The sequence below is a fragment of the Momordica charantia genome (genome assembly GCF_013281855.1).
Source record: "Momordica charantia cultivar OHB3-1 chromosome 9 unlocalized genomic scaffold, Mcharantia_2.0 BLBB01000009.1, whole genome shotgun sequence".
NCBI lineage: Eukaryota > Viridiplantae > Streptophyta > Magnoliopsida > Cucurbitales > Cucurbitaceae > Momordica > Momordica charantia.
Genome location: NW_028275167.1, coordinates 7,744,656 through 7,762,711, shown reverse-complemented (window position 1 = coordinate 7,762,711; position 18,056 = coordinate 7,744,656). Strand labels below are relative to the sequence as shown.

General features: G+C 29.6%; 2 protein-coding genes across 2 annotated transcripts; one reads left to right on the top strand and one right to left on the bottom strand.

Annotated features, from left to right (window-relative positions):
* Positions 1-2,689: 2,689 nt before the first annotated feature.
* Positions 2,690-5,383, top strand: LOC111013467 (transcription factor MYB15-like). Its single transcript, XM_022287919.2, has 3 exons — positions 2,690-2,822; positions 3,438-3,567; positions 4,752-5,383. The coding sequence occupies exons 1-3, from the start codon at positions 2,690-2,692 to the stop codon at positions 5,254-5,256; spliced, it is 768 nt and encodes a 255-aa protein (XP_022143611.1). The 3' UTR covers positions 5,257-5,383.
* Positions 5,384-10,523: 5,140 nt separating this feature from the next.
* On the bottom strand, positions 10,524-17,353 carry LOC111013461 (histone acetyltransferase subunit NuA4-domain protein). The gene is made up of 7 exons (XM_088117751.1): positions 17,177-17,353; positions 16,962-17,056; positions 16,584-16,684; positions 14,361-14,430; positions 11,369-11,396; positions 11,226-11,286; positions 10,524-10,951 (listed from the first exon to the last, which is right to left on the bottom strand). The coding sequence occupies exons 1-7, from the start codon at positions 17,331-17,333 to the stop codon at positions 10,846-10,848; spliced, it is 618 nt and encodes a 205-aa protein (XP_087973877.1). The 5' UTR covers positions 17,334-17,353; the 3' UTR covers positions 10,524-10,845.
* Positions 17,354-18,056: the final 703 nt, after the last annotated feature.

Here is an 18,056-nt window from a genome sequence, read left to right as displayed (position 1 = left end):
AACATAACTCAACTGATTCTATGATAAATGTTCAATTTGTTGTAATTAAAAACTAATATATATATATATATATATATATATAAAATTCAAAATTCACCATTTCCATATTCATCATTGTTCAAATTAAAGTTCTTATTGGACTTCCACCTACCTTTGGAAAATTCAGGAAGTACATGAATATAGCTAAGCTTGATTAATTATTTTATACCTTCACCTTTAGCAGTCATATAAATTATTGTACTACTTTATAAAGTTCTTTTTACATTGTTTTACATATAAATATACTTCCATCATGTGGATGAAAATGTCGAAGTGTTAATTTTATGAAAATATTGATAAAAAGTCGATGTCGATAGATATTTCTAAAAATATCATAAAAATTAAAAAAAATTATACCATATATTTAAAGTAAGAAAATAAGTATTTAGAAAATAAGTATTTCACTTTTTAAATAAGTTAAAAGTTTTTATTATTAATATCATGTCAATAGTTAAAGTTAATGGTTAAAGTATGTATTTTACTCTCGCTATTTTTTCAATTTAGTCACTATTGTTTAAAGAACTTCAATTTACTCTCTTATATTTTAATATTTTTCAATTTAATCTATCATTATTGATAAATATTAAAATCAACAAATGATGAACTTATATAGAATAATACTTTAAGTGAATTGACGAAAATTTAAAGGGAAGATAAAGTTAGGTGGAAAATTTATAGTTCTTCCTTCAATTTCAAATAAATTTGTTGAAAATTACAAGTTCTATTCTATTGATGACCTTTTTTCCTCTTTTAAATTTTCATCAATTCACTAAATATTAGGTCATTAAGTTTATCATCAACAAAGTTTAATCTTTATCGTGATGTACTAAATTAAAAAATGTTAAAACATAAAGGACTAAATTGAAATTCTAATTTTTAAATAATTGGGACTAAACTTAAAAAGAAAAACACCCACATTAAGGGTAAATATATATTAAGCCTGAATTAATTATCCAGTCAACTTAGATATGATAGCTCAAATGGTAAGCCATAGTATTGTTGTTTCCTTTACTATGGATTGTAAATTCAAATCATTTTCCTTTAATAATAATGTAATACTATGTGGAATAATTAATATTTCAAAATTTTATCTTTTTTTTTAGTTCAATATAGGTTTATTTTGTAAAGTTCAAACGATAAAAGTTAGTTCAACGGGTTAAAATACTTGCTTTCGATCAAAAAAATCATGAGTTCGAATTCCCGCTTCTACATGTTGTTGTATTTCAAAGAGAAAAAATATGCAGAAATATAAACTTTGGACTAATTGAGTTAAGTCATGTCGGCACTCAACATCTTCATTTTTAATTCTTTTTATTTTTTCAAATATATCTCTAATTGAATTCATGTTTATAAAATATTTTTGCAATGTGCATGTACTAGAGTAGAGTTTATGGACAGCACGTATGGATCATTGTATATTCATTTTCTTGAAATGGTTATTTAAATTAAAAAAAAAACATTATAGAAGATATAATTTTGACATTACTATAAAGTCTAACTTTGCTAAAGAAATAGCACACCATTTGTTTATGAGAAATTAAATTGAATAGCACATTAAAAAAATCCTTATTCTGTATCATAGATATTATGTTTTCTAAGTAGTTGCAAATTTAGGATTTTTTCTAAAAAATAATCTCTGTTAATTATGGATTGACTCGATGACATTAGTGTTATTCTTTTTATTCTTTTCAATAATAATTTATTTATATAATTAGTGAGTGATTTTAGAGGTTGATTTTAGTAACTCATAGAAATAATGGATTAATATGCTTTTTTTTTTGAAAGGATATTAATATGCCTTGGTTTTGCTTAAATTATAAAATTAGTTAATAATGAAATTTAAAATTCGTGTGTATTTAATTTTTCAAGTTTTTTTAAAAATAATTATGAATATGAACTTTGAATTGTATATAAGCTTATGTTTTCTACATTATTATTGGTTATTAAGTGACGTGTCAATCTAAACATAGTTCAACTAGTTTATATTTATATATATATATATATATATATATATATATATATATATATATATTCAACTAAAATATTAGAGGCTCAAATCTACACTCCCACTTGAATTAAAAAAAATTGATGTGACATGTTTATTAGACAATATTGATTAAATTTGACATGACGAAAAGATAGTCAACAATGAGACAAATAGACGTATAACATTATACAAAAATAATTTGATATGAGCTTCCCGAAAAGGGTATATATTGCATATGTTAGTTTGTCTCGGTTCATCATGCTAAATTAGCCCAAATTTTCTTTATCATCATTTAAGTCTATTTAATAACCACTAAAAAAAATTAAGTTTAGAAATACTACCTCCGACTCATGTTTTTTTTTTGTCATCTACTTTTTAGAATTATTTTCAAAATTGAGACGAAATTTTTCAAAACCTATTTTTATTTTTTGACATTTGACTAAATATACCAAGAATTTGTGAGAAAGCAAACCTAATTTTTAAAAACATAAAACACTGAAAAACAAAATGGTTATGAAACAAAATCTTAGTTAGAATTGAAAATACCATTGTTGAGCGCATTTTACTTGTTCTCTACTTTTAACATACACACATGACAACATCATGTTTGACACCAAAAGACATCCTATAAATAGGATAGAGAGAGGTTTAGAAGAGGGTAAAATGGGGAGAGCACCATGTTGTGAGAAAGTGGGACTAAAAAGAGGGCCATGGAGCCCTCAAGAAGACCAAATTCTCATCAACTTCATCCAACTCAATGGCCATTCCAATTGGAGGGCACTTCCAAAGAAAGCTGGTATGTACTTATTGGGTAATCGTTTATTTTTCTCGTCAATTTGAACATAACTCTGGTAACTAAGGTATGTGGTCGATGCTTGCGATTTGGGTGTGTGGATTGAAGATTTTTCCCTCCCTATTGGCGATTTGGGTGGAAAAGATGAGATCTCTTCGGGGCTTTATTTTTCTACTACTTCTTAATTGTTGTGTTTTGTTTGTTCTATTATAAAAAAGAATAAAAATGGCCTATATTTGAAGGTTTGAATCTGAATCTCCCTTCTCCTTGGGGGGAATCATTTATAAGTGGTTGTGAGTGACTAATTTTTCTCAATCTTTTCTACCTTAGTTACACAATTCAAATATTCAATATTTATCTTAAATTAGATTCGATATTCATATAAATTAGAAATAGCTAAGATCTGAATATTTTTTTATTTGACATAGAAGTATACTGGATAAATCTTCACTCAAATAGCTGACTTTTCATTTATTTGACTCGGTCTTTTCTTTTTTTGAACGGTATAGAAGCTATAATTGTAAACCGAAATCATACACTTCGTTGAACTCAAAGAAAATCTAAGAAATTACTATAATTTTTCTTTCTTCTTTTTGTTTGATCTGTTTTTATTTTTAGGACTGTTAAGGTGTGGAAAAAGTTGCAGACTTAGATGGACCAATTATCTGAGACCAGACATTAAAAGAGGAGATTTCACCATTGAAGAAGAACAAACTATCATCAACTTGCATCAAATGCTTGGAAACAGGTGCCTCTCTCTCTCAACTTTATTGTGATTTTTTTTCAATTTAACGTTACTATCGTTTCAAGAGTTTCAATTGAGTCCATTATATTTTATTAAAATTTTTCAATGACACCTTATTAATTTATAGATGTTAAATGGTGGCAAAATGATAGGTTAGCTGATAGAAATTTAAAGGAAAAGTTAACCTGCCTACGAGAAGAAAGGTAAAAAATTTCAAACGGTTTCCCGAAAATATGAAGGCGATTGAAATTGTAAATGATATAATTTAATTATCTAAATTTATATCAACGCACAAAATATCATGTCATGTAAACTTATTATCAACGGTATATTTGACATATGTGAGTAGAATATAATTTTAAAAAGTAAAAACAAAATGTGAGGACCTAATTACAAAACTTTTTAAATATTAGGAAGTAAAAGTAAAATAAACAAAAATTTAGGAAATTATAATAAAAACATATATTCAGCCTAATAATTAATAGGTTAATGTAATATTTTATGTTTTTCAAAGTTTCATTATATTTTTTATCCTTTAATTTTGGTTAAAAGGTGGCTAAATGTCACTCTCTATCGTCAATAAAAAAAATAACAAACATCACCTTACAAGTTATATTTTTTCACTTTTAAAAAGAAAAATATCCCCACAAAAATCCAACAACTTTATTATTAATTAATTACTCTCCACTATAGAATCCTTATTCATTAAAATAAAGTATTTATTTTCCACATATTGGCAACGTGTTCAATTTCTATTATTTTTCATGGACGAAAAAGACTTGTGATAAGCTTTAATCAATCCTCAAAAAAAAAAAAATCATAAATACCCTAATGAAATGAAACTTTAAAAAGCATATGAATCAGTTTTATGAATTTTTTTAGGTAAGATTTATGAAAATTTTAAAGTATATGAATTATTAGATTATAAAATTGTTATTTATCCTAATTAAGATCACTAAAAGTAAATACCTCTGGTTTTCAAAAATAAAAAAATAAAGAAGCCACTTTTTTCCCCTTTCATAAATTTTTTGGGAATTTAAAACTTGGCTGCATCAGATTTTCATTATGGGTTTAAGCAAACATTAGGTATTTACTAATCAACTTATACGAAGTTAATGATCAGATATATCATTTCATTTTCTTTTTTATTTTCAATCAAATTTATTTCATACCTTTATATTATTCAGATGGGCAGCCATTGCAGCAAAATTACCAGGAAGAACAGACAACGAGATTAAAAACGTGTGGCACACTCATTTGAAGAAGAGATCATTGAACCAAAACCAAACCCTAAAAGATCACAGCCAACTAAAGAAGAAAAGTTGTCTTCGCGATCGACCACCTTACTCGGTAATCAAATCAGACAGCGGAGAAAAAATCGATCATCGTACTATGAACAACACCGATAATAATGTCAGTGACAATGATACCAAGCTCGTAGAACTTGCTTTTGCAGAAGATTTTTTAAAGAATTTATTGTCGGAAGAAGAATTTTTCGATATCGATTCGAATCTAGAGAAGGATTATAATTGTGGGATGGTGATAAACGATGAGGTTGAAATTCCTTTGAGTGGAGAAGAATTTAACAGCTGTGGTTCTTCAGAGACACTTGATATCATGGATTTTTGGAGAAGTGTTTTTATGAGAGATGGAGAATTACCAGAAGTACTGGAAGAAAGTAATATAATATAAATAAATTTGGGATGTTATTTAATTTGTTAGGAAAAAAAAGGAAAACTATGAATTTTCAGAATTATCTGAATTTCTTGTTTTAAAATTGTTTTGCCACTCTCTTGTAAAAATTATGTTTGAACTGTGAAGAAACTACCATTGAAACATGTAATTGCGTTTGGTACGTAATTTGAAAATAGAAATCTAAAAACAAAGAATTGATTTGTATTCCATATTTTTTAATATATGTTCGTAGTATATTTGAGAATTGGATCTCTATTTTAAAAATGATTCAATAGGTGTTTAGTGATATATTTGTTTAATAGTTTTAATATTTAATTCAATTTAAAATATTATTAATTTATTTATTAACATATTTATTAAAAATTTATATAATTATTATTGTATAATACAATATTACCTATTACGTTTTACATGTTTTAATTTTAACCAAATGAAATGAATTTATAATATATATATATATATATATATTTATTTATTTATTTATTTATTTATCTTTTTTAATATAATTATGCATTTGAAACATTAAAACATATAATCTTGTTTTTAGAATTTCTATTTAAATCACAAAAATGTAAAATCAGTTTTAAAAATTGAATATATTAAATAGATATTAACTGATCCATTTGATTTAGTAAATTTGAAAAATTCGGATTGCATCCCACTCTAATTTACTTTATTGTTTGTCATTTATTTTGGATTTATCTCCGATTAGAAGGTCATGAGTGAGGTCTCACCTGATTGTAGAATAGCTGACAAGCCACGTCAAGGAATGACCTACATAAGATAGACAAATACTTTGATGCTGAAGTCAGTATAAGTTTGGACTTAATATGGAGTTTGAGATAGAATTTGATACCTGTCGCAGAAGTGATGTCCTCTATTTATAGGTTGGTTATCCGACAAGCCTTCTGAGAGGCACTTATGCGTATCTGAAAGTCTGTCATTTGTTGCACTTTAAGTCGGACCCATTCATTGATCGTGCTTCTGGAAGGCTCTTTTAAGGCATTCGTGGCTAAGGGTGGCACCTCGGAACGTATCTACTTGGAGCTCTTCTTGTCCTCCACGTGGCAGCGCAATTTTCACCCCATACAGGAATATTTTAGCCTTCAATTTCAATTCATTATCATCTCTATCTTTGACTAAAGTTTAAAAGACGTAATCGTCATATAGTTCAACTAATCATAATATTGCTTACTTTATCGGAGGTGGGAGGTTTGAATTCTCCTTTAGACCAAAGGCATATTTATCCTTTGTGAGGAGTAACAAAAGTCCTATTGTTTAGGGGTTTTTTTTTCTTTTAACTTTAGTCTTTTTTATCTTTTAAAAGTTTTAATTTCATCCCTCCAATTTTCTCAATTAAGTTTTGATTGTCACAAAACATTAAAAATTAAAAAATAATCAATGGACAAGATGTATAATTAATGGCAGAATTAAGTACCCTTTATTAATTGGGCTGAAAAATACTTAATAGGATGAAATAGACAAGCTTGTTTCATATAACTTAACACACCTAGTAAATTACTTTACTTATTATTACTCATTGGGACTAATTGAAAAAAGTTCAAAGATAAATTGAAATTTTTAAAATTGTAGGACCAAATTAAAAAATAAACACTCAGACTAAAATAAATATTTGTTCTATACATGTAAAATGAATTTCATAATATAAGATTATTTTTTTGTTCTAAGAACGTGAATGTGTAGCAAGTTATGTTAGTTAAAAAACATTTTCTGAGATTGGATTTAATCCACGTATTATTTTGGCTTATTAAAGAAATGGTTTAGGCTAATGTTATTTTAAATATGTGTTACCAACAATATTTATTGATACTAAATTCTACCGAATTACGAAGATTGGCTTCCGATGAACTCGAATGAACTGTAGAGAGTAAGTTGCACAATGAGAGACCTACGCAAAAGAGTTTAGTAAGTCGGTGTCAAATAGAATAGCATACCAGAAGGTTGTAGTCGTTACGAATTCTCGGATTTGAGATGGGGATGAGAATTTAAACTGAAATGATTTATAGGCCAAAAATAGATGTCAATTACCGCTTGGACTAAATTCATTGATCTTTTGATTATTTATCGATAATAATATTTGGTCAATTTTAATGAGAGTATGGGGACAATAATAAAATTTTTTAAAATAGCGATATTAGATTTACACTGAAATTGAAGCACATTTAACAACAAATATATTTTATATTAAAAATTAAAAAACAATTTAATTATCTAATACTTTTAAAGATATGTGTGATATTCTCACGCAATGGGTCATCATGATTAGGTGGGTAACCAAATAGTTTATTCCATATTTTAATATTATTCCAAAGTAATTTTTCCTCAAATTAAATTATTTTTTTGTTTTTTCATTATTCAAATAGGAAAGATCAATTTGCTACTAACTTTCTAAGTGGGGATAATGATGGATTTTTTTTCTTTAATAATGCTTATTTTCAAACTTATATATATGAAATAATGTAGTTTGAAACATATTAAATGTATAATGTATCGGTCGAAACTTATTCCAAAAATAATACTTTTGAAATTGTTCCACCGCTTTGTTGTATCTCGAAGAGGCGATCATGCCATTTTCAACATTTGAAAGCGTCACTAGTTTTTTTTCTTTTAAATTAAGATATGATTGTCTCTGGAAGAGACGGTCATCTATTAACGCACATGTGTGGTCGTTTTGTTGAGAGACGACTACAGAGACGTTGGTTTTTAGGAAAAAAAATAAAATTATATTATATATTATATATTTAATAGTAGCACTTCATGCAAAATATTTGTTAATGGTGTGATGGATGTAGCCCGCATCTTACAACCCAGCCTTCTTGTGCTCATGCTCGGGTATCTGTTTTGAAATCAACTTATTATTATTATTATTATTATTATTATTATTATTTAATAATAATAATAAAAAAATTGATTAATAGTAAAAAAAAGGCATCAATCCCATCTCGAACCCATTATATATAATTGTATTTTATATATTATTATTTATTTAATGATAATAATAAGTAAAAAGTTGATTAAAAAAATCAATTATATGGTCTCCAAATACTGAAAATGGCATGGTCAGACACGACCGACGAAGTGGTGAAATAATTTCAAAAACATTAGTTCTTTTAATAAATTTCAACCAATGCATTATACAATCAATATGTTTCAAACTATGATTTCATGGAAGTGTTTATTAGTTTAAACTTATTTTAAACTAAAGAAAATATCCGGATAATGATTGCATGAGGATGCTTCACATTCGTTTATGCCATATTCTTTTAAAGTGTTTTTCACATTTTATTGATTTTTTTTTAAGGTGAATACAAACATTATTTGGTAAAGTGACAATTTGATTTCAAACGCAAAATTTATGGTTTTTGTAAACTATCATTATTTATGAGAGGTGGTTTTTAGAAGATTAGAAAAATGATACTTATTTGTCAGAATCAGAAGAATATGTAAATGTAAAATAATATCATATCCTAAACAAGTTAAAAATACTACCTTAAGTGTTAACTTGAGCATAGTTTGAGTAATTCGACGTTCAATTTTTCTTTAAAGATCTTTAACTTGACGAAGTAATATTAGACGGAACTGCTTGAGCTAATACAATTAGGGTCCCGTTTACTTATCCACAATTGTAATCAAGGAATCATAATGAAAATTTCTATTACATTCAAGGGTGTTTACCAAATTGTAGGAATGAAATCAAATGGTGAGACCCACCTCAAACTTTGTAATCTCGGGTGTTATCTAATTACACCCCTACAATCTCATCAATCACATTTACATCTCTTATTCCATGGGCCGCACATGTATATTATAATTAATTTACAACTTTTACTATTTCTCTTATCTATTAATTAGACCCATACAATCTTTAATTAGTTTTTTTTTTATACTTTTATAATTTCTTCTCCATTTATAACTTTAGTAAACAACATCAAAGGAATTCTGATTACGATTGCAGAAAATTTCTATAAACAACATCAAGGGAATAATATTATGATTGATTTAATTCTCATTGATTTTCGTTGCGATTCATTTCCATTACCATTGTGAGTAGGTAAACGGACCTAAATCTCTTTTGATCAATAAAATTTAAAGGTAAAATATATAATGGAGTTGCTAAATCATCTATTATTTAGATAATTAATCCAAGTATAAATATTTAACCCAAAGGGTGAATAAGTCAAAAACATTTGAAAAGTTCGAATATTTCAATCCTAAAATTAAGAACCATCTAGATAAAACTGTCAAAACACTAAAGTGAAATTATGGTAAAGAGTTCAAATATTTGGCATTGAATTTTTTGGCTAAATATATAGAGCTTTTTTTGTTTTTTTTTTTTTCCAATTCAGTCCATATTTAAAAGTTCTTTTACATTTTAATAATTTTCACTTATAGCCTTGCCTACTTATAAACGTTAAATTTGATTAATGATAAACTCATATGGCATGATATTTACAAGTTAGTAAAATTTTAAAAGAAGAATTAATCCTCCTCCAAAGAACCGATAATTGATAACATTAGCAAACAAGCCCTTAATTGCTATATGAAACTAGGAGAATGGGTTATTGGAAATGACTCGAGACTAAAAGATCATAAGATGAATTTTGATGTACTCCAACTTTCGAAATCATGTAAACTTGCTAAATTGAGGGCATCCCTATGTTGTAAATGAATTTATGATGGAAAAGTAAAGTAATTGCTTGAATAGAGGTAAAATAGAGGAAAAATTAACTGAGTATACGTATTTTAAGCTAAATATATGATTCCGTCCCTAAAGTTTTAGTATTAAAAAAAATCAATTTAGACCTTTGCATTTTAAGAATTTTCGTAAAATATTAAAATTACTTGATAATAAACTTACATGACATGATACTAGGTGAATCGATAGAAATTTAGAAGTATTAAACTACTGAGAAATAAAAGTTTTCGGTTCATCCAATTTTTTAAAAGATTAGCAAAATTTTTACTCTCCCAAATAGTTGTCTAACATCTATTGCAAGGTAAAATATGATATCGTGTATGTTGTACGCAATTTACGTGAACTATATAGCAATTTACACATGCAGGACATTCAAAATTTTTAACTCAGACAAGAACTACCTTACTTTTGTCAAGTTCCATATTTTTAGGTTTTTGTTTACATCATTTTTAATTTTATTTTATTTAGTGCTCTATTTCTTTTTAAATTAAAACCCGATAAAAAAATTGAAATATTAAAATTACAGTCGATGAATTCACCTAGAGAATTGATAAACGGGCTAATGTTACATTCTATTTATAAATATAATTACAATTAATTTCGTTAGCTAAACAGTATGCAAGCAAAGACAAATATGCTTTACCTGAACATCGCTCAAATGGTCAAAACATTAGTACCTTTTTCTAATGAATCATAAATTTGAATCCTCCCCTCCATTTATAACATAAACTTATCCAAGAACAAACATAACCAAGCATAGATATAAATAGCTATCGGGGATGGTGATTACTTCGTGAACAATAAGAGGATTGAGAGAGCTCATCTTTTGGCGACGAAAATGCCAAGTCGAGAGGTTGCATTTATAGCATTCACAATGTCAAGTCGGGATCATCATCATAGTCGAAATCTTGCTCGCTTGAATGCCGCATTCTCTTTGCATCCCTCGGGGTTGGTCTTCCCTTTTTCGGTTTCCCTCTGCATATGGCAATCAATAAACTTTCATATAAACAATCAGAAGCTGAAAGGCTATAAAAGCACTCATCACCATTATGAAGTAAACAAGTTCAGATTACAGATATGTTCTTGCCTTTGCCTTTTTTTAGTTCTAAAAACATGTGTAGGTGAGGATTCAAACTTTCGACATCTTGGTTGGTCGGATATATTGAATGGTGTTGAATGGTCTTTTATGTTGCAGAAATTTATAGCAGGACTTTTTTTCAAATGAGTAAAAAACTGGCAGATTACTTACTGTCCATTTGAATAGATGCCTCCACCTTTAGATCGGCCAGGACCTAAGTCGGATCTCCCATCTGCAGCACAAGGCCAAGAAAAGAAGACAGTCAAATTTTTAGTTGCATAAAAACAAATATTATACTTCTTCTTACAGCTCACCGTCTCGTCCAGCTGCAAGCTCTTCGGCCTGAAAATTTAAGAAAAAGAAATATGAAACTTTATATGAAGTCCAACGGTACAAAAGCGAGGGAAAACCAGAGTGTTAAACCATGACAAATTACATTTATGGTCCCTGAGTTAGTACCTAATTGCTGTATAATGTTTTTTTCTTTTCTTCTATAACAAACGGTAATACATTAACATGAGAACAAAATAAACAGCCTAAAGGCAGAGGAAAAGAAAGTCTCCTCCTGCAGAACTAACGGATCAAAGCGTTCCGTGTTCCAGTATTTGAAGGATCAAACATAAAGCTGTAATTACAAAAGAATGTATTGTGTCTTAAACCACTGAAAGGAAGACGTAAGCTGTACACCATTACAAAACAGAGCAAAAGAAACTGAACTTCCTTAAAAGGCTCTTTGGTTCCATTCCTTCCGAATATCCCAGAGAAGGGCTCTAGAGACTAATGGTTTGAATCTTAAAATTTTTAACCAAGTTTTCAAAAACAAATCTAAATGATCCCTAACATTAGATTTTCATTAATAACAATATTAGAAATGGACATTTCTTCATTAGCTTTATAATATTGATTATGTTGACATGACCAAAAAATTAATTTAGTAATTTTTAATTGCTTGTATTGCTTCTTCTCCTCCTTGTCCTTCTAATCTTCTATCTCCACCCCTCCATTTCCCCTCTCCCCGCTCACCCTCTTCTTCAGTCATTCTCTCCGCAGTCTTTGTTTCTGTAACTACTAAATTTCTTCAGTTTTGCAGCAAATATTTCGAACATCCATACCTATTCTTCAAAGCTTGAGAACTCCACTTCCAAAGTTTGTTGCAAATTTTATGCTAGGATATTTGCACTAATCCATTAAAGCATCAGTTTTCTTTTTGCTTCTAATTTCAAATCCCATATGCTAGTACCTGTTTTTTTCCTTCTGATAGTTACAAAAAAAGGAGAGTGCGAAAGTAAAGATGAAACGAACAGAAAAATGAGACAAGCCGGCAGGTAAAATTCTCAAAGTTTGAATCGAGCTATTGAAGAAGGTATATATGAGCTCTCTGTGCTCTGTGATGGGGATAATGGGATGGGATTTTATCTCTCTGATTATACGGCAAAAATTTGATTTTTTTTTTCCTTCTAAATCGTTGGTCCCAATTTTCAGTTCTGAAATGGGGGCGAGGGAGAGGAAAACTAGGGGATAGAAAAAATAGAAGCAGCATAACAAAGAAGAATATCAGAAAGGTTGCCTAAATTGGAATCTTTTTTGTACTTTTTCCACTGTATTCAAACTTTCTAAACAAGCTTACCATCAGAACACTTTTCACCTTTTTTGGACACCTTCCTTTCCAAACAGCTTTGCATATTTTCTTCTCTGAAACTTCATTTGAACTATCAAAATTCTGACCAGCGATTTAACCAAAAACTGACCTGGAGAATCCAACGGCCAAATTCTACATTCTTTCTCCTCATTTAGCTCCTGGGACTTCAGACATCCTTTAGCCGCAGAAAATTCTTTCTGCTGCTTCTTTTAAATTTCTTCTAGTAATAGTAATGTTCCAACTCCCTACATATACATTTGAGTACCACAACTCCTTTATCAATTGAATATTTTAATCCACCACCCTATATAAGTTATAAACTGGGAAATCTGGAAAACGTTCAGTTCAGCTATGTAAACGCCACCCAATCCATAGTTATTCCCATAATTTTGTCCTACAACCATTACCAACCTTAATCTTAGAGTTCTAAAATTATCACTTCACTTTAAGATATTACTCCATAAGCTTCTTCCTCCTCCCTCTTTATCGACACAAGACAACCATTCTCCTTTCTAAAATCTACAGCCTTATGCCACAAAAATCTTTATAACCAATTAGCCATTGGAACTTCATATCTCCACTTCAAATTTCCTAATCCTATCCAACTTTCTTTGCATGTAACAAAACCACTCCCCTATTTACTAAATGACTCAAGTTTCCTCCAATCTTCCCTTTCCAAAGAAAATTTAATTTTCCTTTCCTCTTTATCTCACTTTCTTCAGTACAAAAAAAAATATTAAAAAAAAAACAGACATAAAATACATAGGAAGGTTCTCAAGAACCGCATTAGATAAAATATACCTTCCTCCTTCGGATAGTTTCCTCTGCTTTTCGAACTTGCAAATTTACAATTCACCTTCCCAGAATCTCAATAATTAGCTTCCAAGAATCTACCTTCGTAACTCCTTTGTATTGGGGCTTCGTTTTCCCTCTCCTTTTGAAAATTTCAGGCAACCTTGTCCCAAAAAAATTCTTCCTTTCTAGGTCTATCCTCTTAAAGATATTCCTAAATAAACCCCAGCTGAAAATACTGCTTTATAACCTACATTTTAAGGATAAATCTAAACTTCCTCACATGAAATATTGATTCCAAAAATTTGAGTCCTCTATATTCATTTTCAGTGCAACTCAAAAATTTTCAACACTGAAGCAATTCTTCGAGCACTATTTTCATGCTTGCATAAAATCAAAGTATTGTCCACAAAATGGATGTGTAACCGTAATCTTATTAGCGCCAACCTCAAAACCTTGGATCAAACCTTTCTATTCTTAATGCTCCAACAATCTACTTAAAACATCACTTGCTGAGACAAAAAGGCAAGAAGATATAGGATGTCCTTGTCTTAGCCCTATAGATGCAGTTTTACTTTTGTAAACTAAATCTAGAAAACTAGTTAGCATTAGTTTTGCGTGACAAATGATTACTTGGATAAATAACTAGAAGTATTCTCGAGAAAAATTATGGCACCAAGTAGTATCCTGTAAGTACGAGGGATTTGTTTGTAACATCAAATACAAGATGTCTAATGAAACGAAGGAAAAATTCAACTTCCAAACTCATTGCATTTGAAACTGCCAGAATAATCCCAAAAAAAAAAAAAAAAAATTTAAAAAATAAAAACTTTAGACAATGTCCATTCACAAAGGAAAAGAGTCAAAGTACATACAGCAGGGGAGGTAACTGAGGACAATGAGAAGAGCCTATCTTCAAGCTGGAACTTCCTAGACCGCTTCAAGCTGCAGCCTCAAGTATTTAGAAACATTACCTCACTTACCTTTTATCTATATTATATATAAAATAAAAATAATAAAAGACCAGCCTTTCATTACACCACATAAAAGGACATAAGGAATGACCTAAAAAACCTCAACCTCAATAAATGAGCCCACAAAACAAGACAAAAGAAATAAATTAAAAAAAAAAAAAAGGCACCCGTTGCTAAGGCTAAAAAATAATGGAGAGTTACAAGGAAAAGAAAACTTCGTAGAAACTAGCAACACTCCAAACCTCTTCTCAAGACTCTTCAATACCCTTGAAAATTCTATTATTGCTCTCAAACCAAATATTTCATTTTCAAATAATAGGAATGAAAGCCGCCTGCAAAGAACACAGCCATTCCAACTCCTCTATCATGTTTAGACAATATTTCTTAAGAGCCAAACTAACACCAAATAAAGCTACCCTAAACAAACTATCCAGATCTTCTACAGCCGTCTACTTTACTTACATGATAACAGCAATAGATCTACATCAAAACTTGAGGTGAAAAACCATCGTCTACTTCCACTTATACATATACATGCATATACAACTTCAAGATAACTTGTAATTAGCACAATACCTAAAGTAGTAAGGGTTGTTTCTACCTTTATAACCTTCCAAAATTTTACACTTTAGCTACTAGTTTGATAATTGAAGAAAAAACTTATTTCTCATCCTTATCATCTGAGACCTACAAATAGTTGCATATGTCTTTACGAACACAATAGAGGGAATAAAGATGGTAATAAATATACTACTAAAAAAATAAAAAAAGAAAAATAGAAAAAGAAAGGAAAAGGCATTAGTAGACAAAACTGACAATAAGAACTTCTCTGCCTTAAGAAAGGCGACAACAATTTTGCTGTAAAATAAAAAAAAAACTGACAATTTTTTGCCATTTATTGTAAAGAGGATAGAAGTTTGATCCAAATGTGTCAAATCAAATGAGTAAAGAAGATTGAAATACCGTTTTTTTTTCACAAATTTCTTGCTGCAAAGAGAAGGAAGGCCTGTATCTCAAACCATTTTCAAAAGACGGAACAAGTTTAGTTAAAAATTCGAAGAGAATAGAAGATATGATTCCCTCATTCAACAGCTTGTTATTAAAAAAAAAAGGAAATAGATTTGTACCATGTGGAATCTCTTTCAGCCAATTTCTACCGTTCATAGAAGGTGGCTTGAAAGAGTTTGAAACACACACACACACACACACAAAAAAAAAACGAAAGAGAGATTTTGGAAGCTATCAAGTGTAATGGGAGGGCAAAAGCACAGGAACTCAATGATTTCACCAATGAGTTCTTCAAGTTTCTCCTTTATGCTCCTCCCTCCAAATTTTATCCTTTATGCAAGGAAGGGGAGGAAGAAGAAAAAGAACTTTGCTCCCCCCTCTCCACACTTCTCCTTTTCGCTCTTAATGACTTATTTTTCACCTAAGTTTTCTAAAGCCACTATTTTTCCATCTACTTTTGGTCCTTCCAATGATTTTGAAGGAATTAATCCACCCTAACTATTGTGACAGGAACATCTTTGTTTTCCATATCACTAATATGAATCAAGGAAACTAACTTTCCATCCATGCTAAAAGTTTCTCCATCAACCTACTCCCTTGAGAGAGAGAGAGAGAGAGAGAACAATGATAGTACGGCATCGGCAATATCGACAAATTCTATAATGCTAAAACCATTTTTCCAGGCTAGATAAGTGTAAAAAAATACAAGTAGTTCATTAGTTTGTGAGTTGTTGGTACCCATAACTATCAGGAAAATAACTGTCCCCATTGATAAATTCAAACTCATTTAACATAAATCCCCATGTGTTAAGACAACTGGAGGGCTATTTTGTAATCTTCATTAATAGGATCTCTCATACGTTTTCTAATATTACATACCATCAATGATATATGTGTTTCCTATGTTATTAAAAGAAGGAAAAAAAAAAAGAAAAAGAAAAAGCAACTAACATGCAAGAATCAAGGGAACTCTAAAGGAAAATTTGCTGATAATTCCCATTAACAAACTCAAATTCATTAAACAAAAATCTCCAAGAGTTAAGACGACTAACATGCAAGAATAAGAACTGTAAAGAAAAATTTGCTGATAAAAAAAATATATTAGACACTCCATACAGAGCAGTACTCTTAGATGCAGACAGGAATCCTTCAAAACCTTTCAATACATTGCCACATTGGCTAGGATCATGTAGGTAATTAGTCTCCATGTCATAGACCTGCATATTTTGAGGGGGAAAAAGAAAATCTTGCATGAGCCACATGTACTGAGTGTGACAGTGAATTCAAAAACAACTAACACAAGATTTCAAAGTATAAATAGCAAACCTAACAAGTGTAAAACTCTAGGTACCCAAATAGAATTCACACAGAAAAAAACAAAAAACAAAAACAAACAAAAAGCCTCCAAAATTCACAATGTCAAGGTTTATACTAAGAACTACAGCAAGCCAAAAAATTTTTAAAAAAAAACGCCTTCAACGAAACAAATTTAACCTGCTTCTCGATATTCCGAAGCTCATCGTGGAGCTTGGCTCTCCTAGTGAGAAGACCTGCGAGCATGGCGGACGGATTTGTGGCAGTCTTTTGACCTGAAGCATGGATTTTCCAAAATCTAATGGCGTGAATTGAACGATTCATCATAAAATTCAACTTGAGAAGAAAAGAGAGCATGGTGAATGAAGGAAAAACGAGAGGAATCCAACGGTTACCTTCAGATTCCATATTCTCGCGGGAATAATTAAACGAAAACCTACAAACCCTAAAAAAATTGGGGGAAATTTTATGATTTCTTCGGTTCGAAACAACCAAGTGCGCTCTCAAATACGAAAATCTGTTCAATATTGGAATAAGATAATGCGAATTCATTTGGAACAAATCAGATAAATTGTTTAAAGTTATCGATTCTGAATTTTGTGTGTGAAAATATCACTTTTCTTACCAAAATGCCCCTGAATGAAGCACTTTCTTTTTAGGCTAAATTAAAAAAAAATAAAATAAAATAACCCTCTAAACTTTTGACATTTATTTAAAAATATCCTTATTCTTTCAAATGTTTCAATATTACCTTTTAACTTCTCGTAAGTGAATATTTATTAATATTTTAAACAAAAGATGGTAATTAATAGAGTTTTTCGAGAACAATTAATTGACACTTCAACAAATTTGATCTTTAATAATGTTCAAGATGACACCTTAATGTCAAATTTGTTGTAGTGACATTTTTTCAAGCAAGTTTTTCGTTAATTGACATATCATTCTAGATTCTATCATGTCAACTTTTCATTCAAAATATTAATGTATGTTTGTCCAAAAGATATTTTTTAAGATGTCTATGAAAAGTTACGAGTAATATTGAAACTTTTGAAATGACAGTGGTATATTGAAATAGAAGGCAAATTTTAGGGGTATTTTTTGTAATCTAGTCTTCTTCCTATTTTATTTTTTACTTTATAATCTTTTTTGGTAACGGAGAGTTGGAGCTTTGTTCTCCTATACCAAAGGTACCGGTGCCCACCCCAAAGCTCGTCTCAAAGTTGGAGCTTCTTTTTATTATTATTCTTTCAATCTCCTATTGCTTTTAAATTGTTG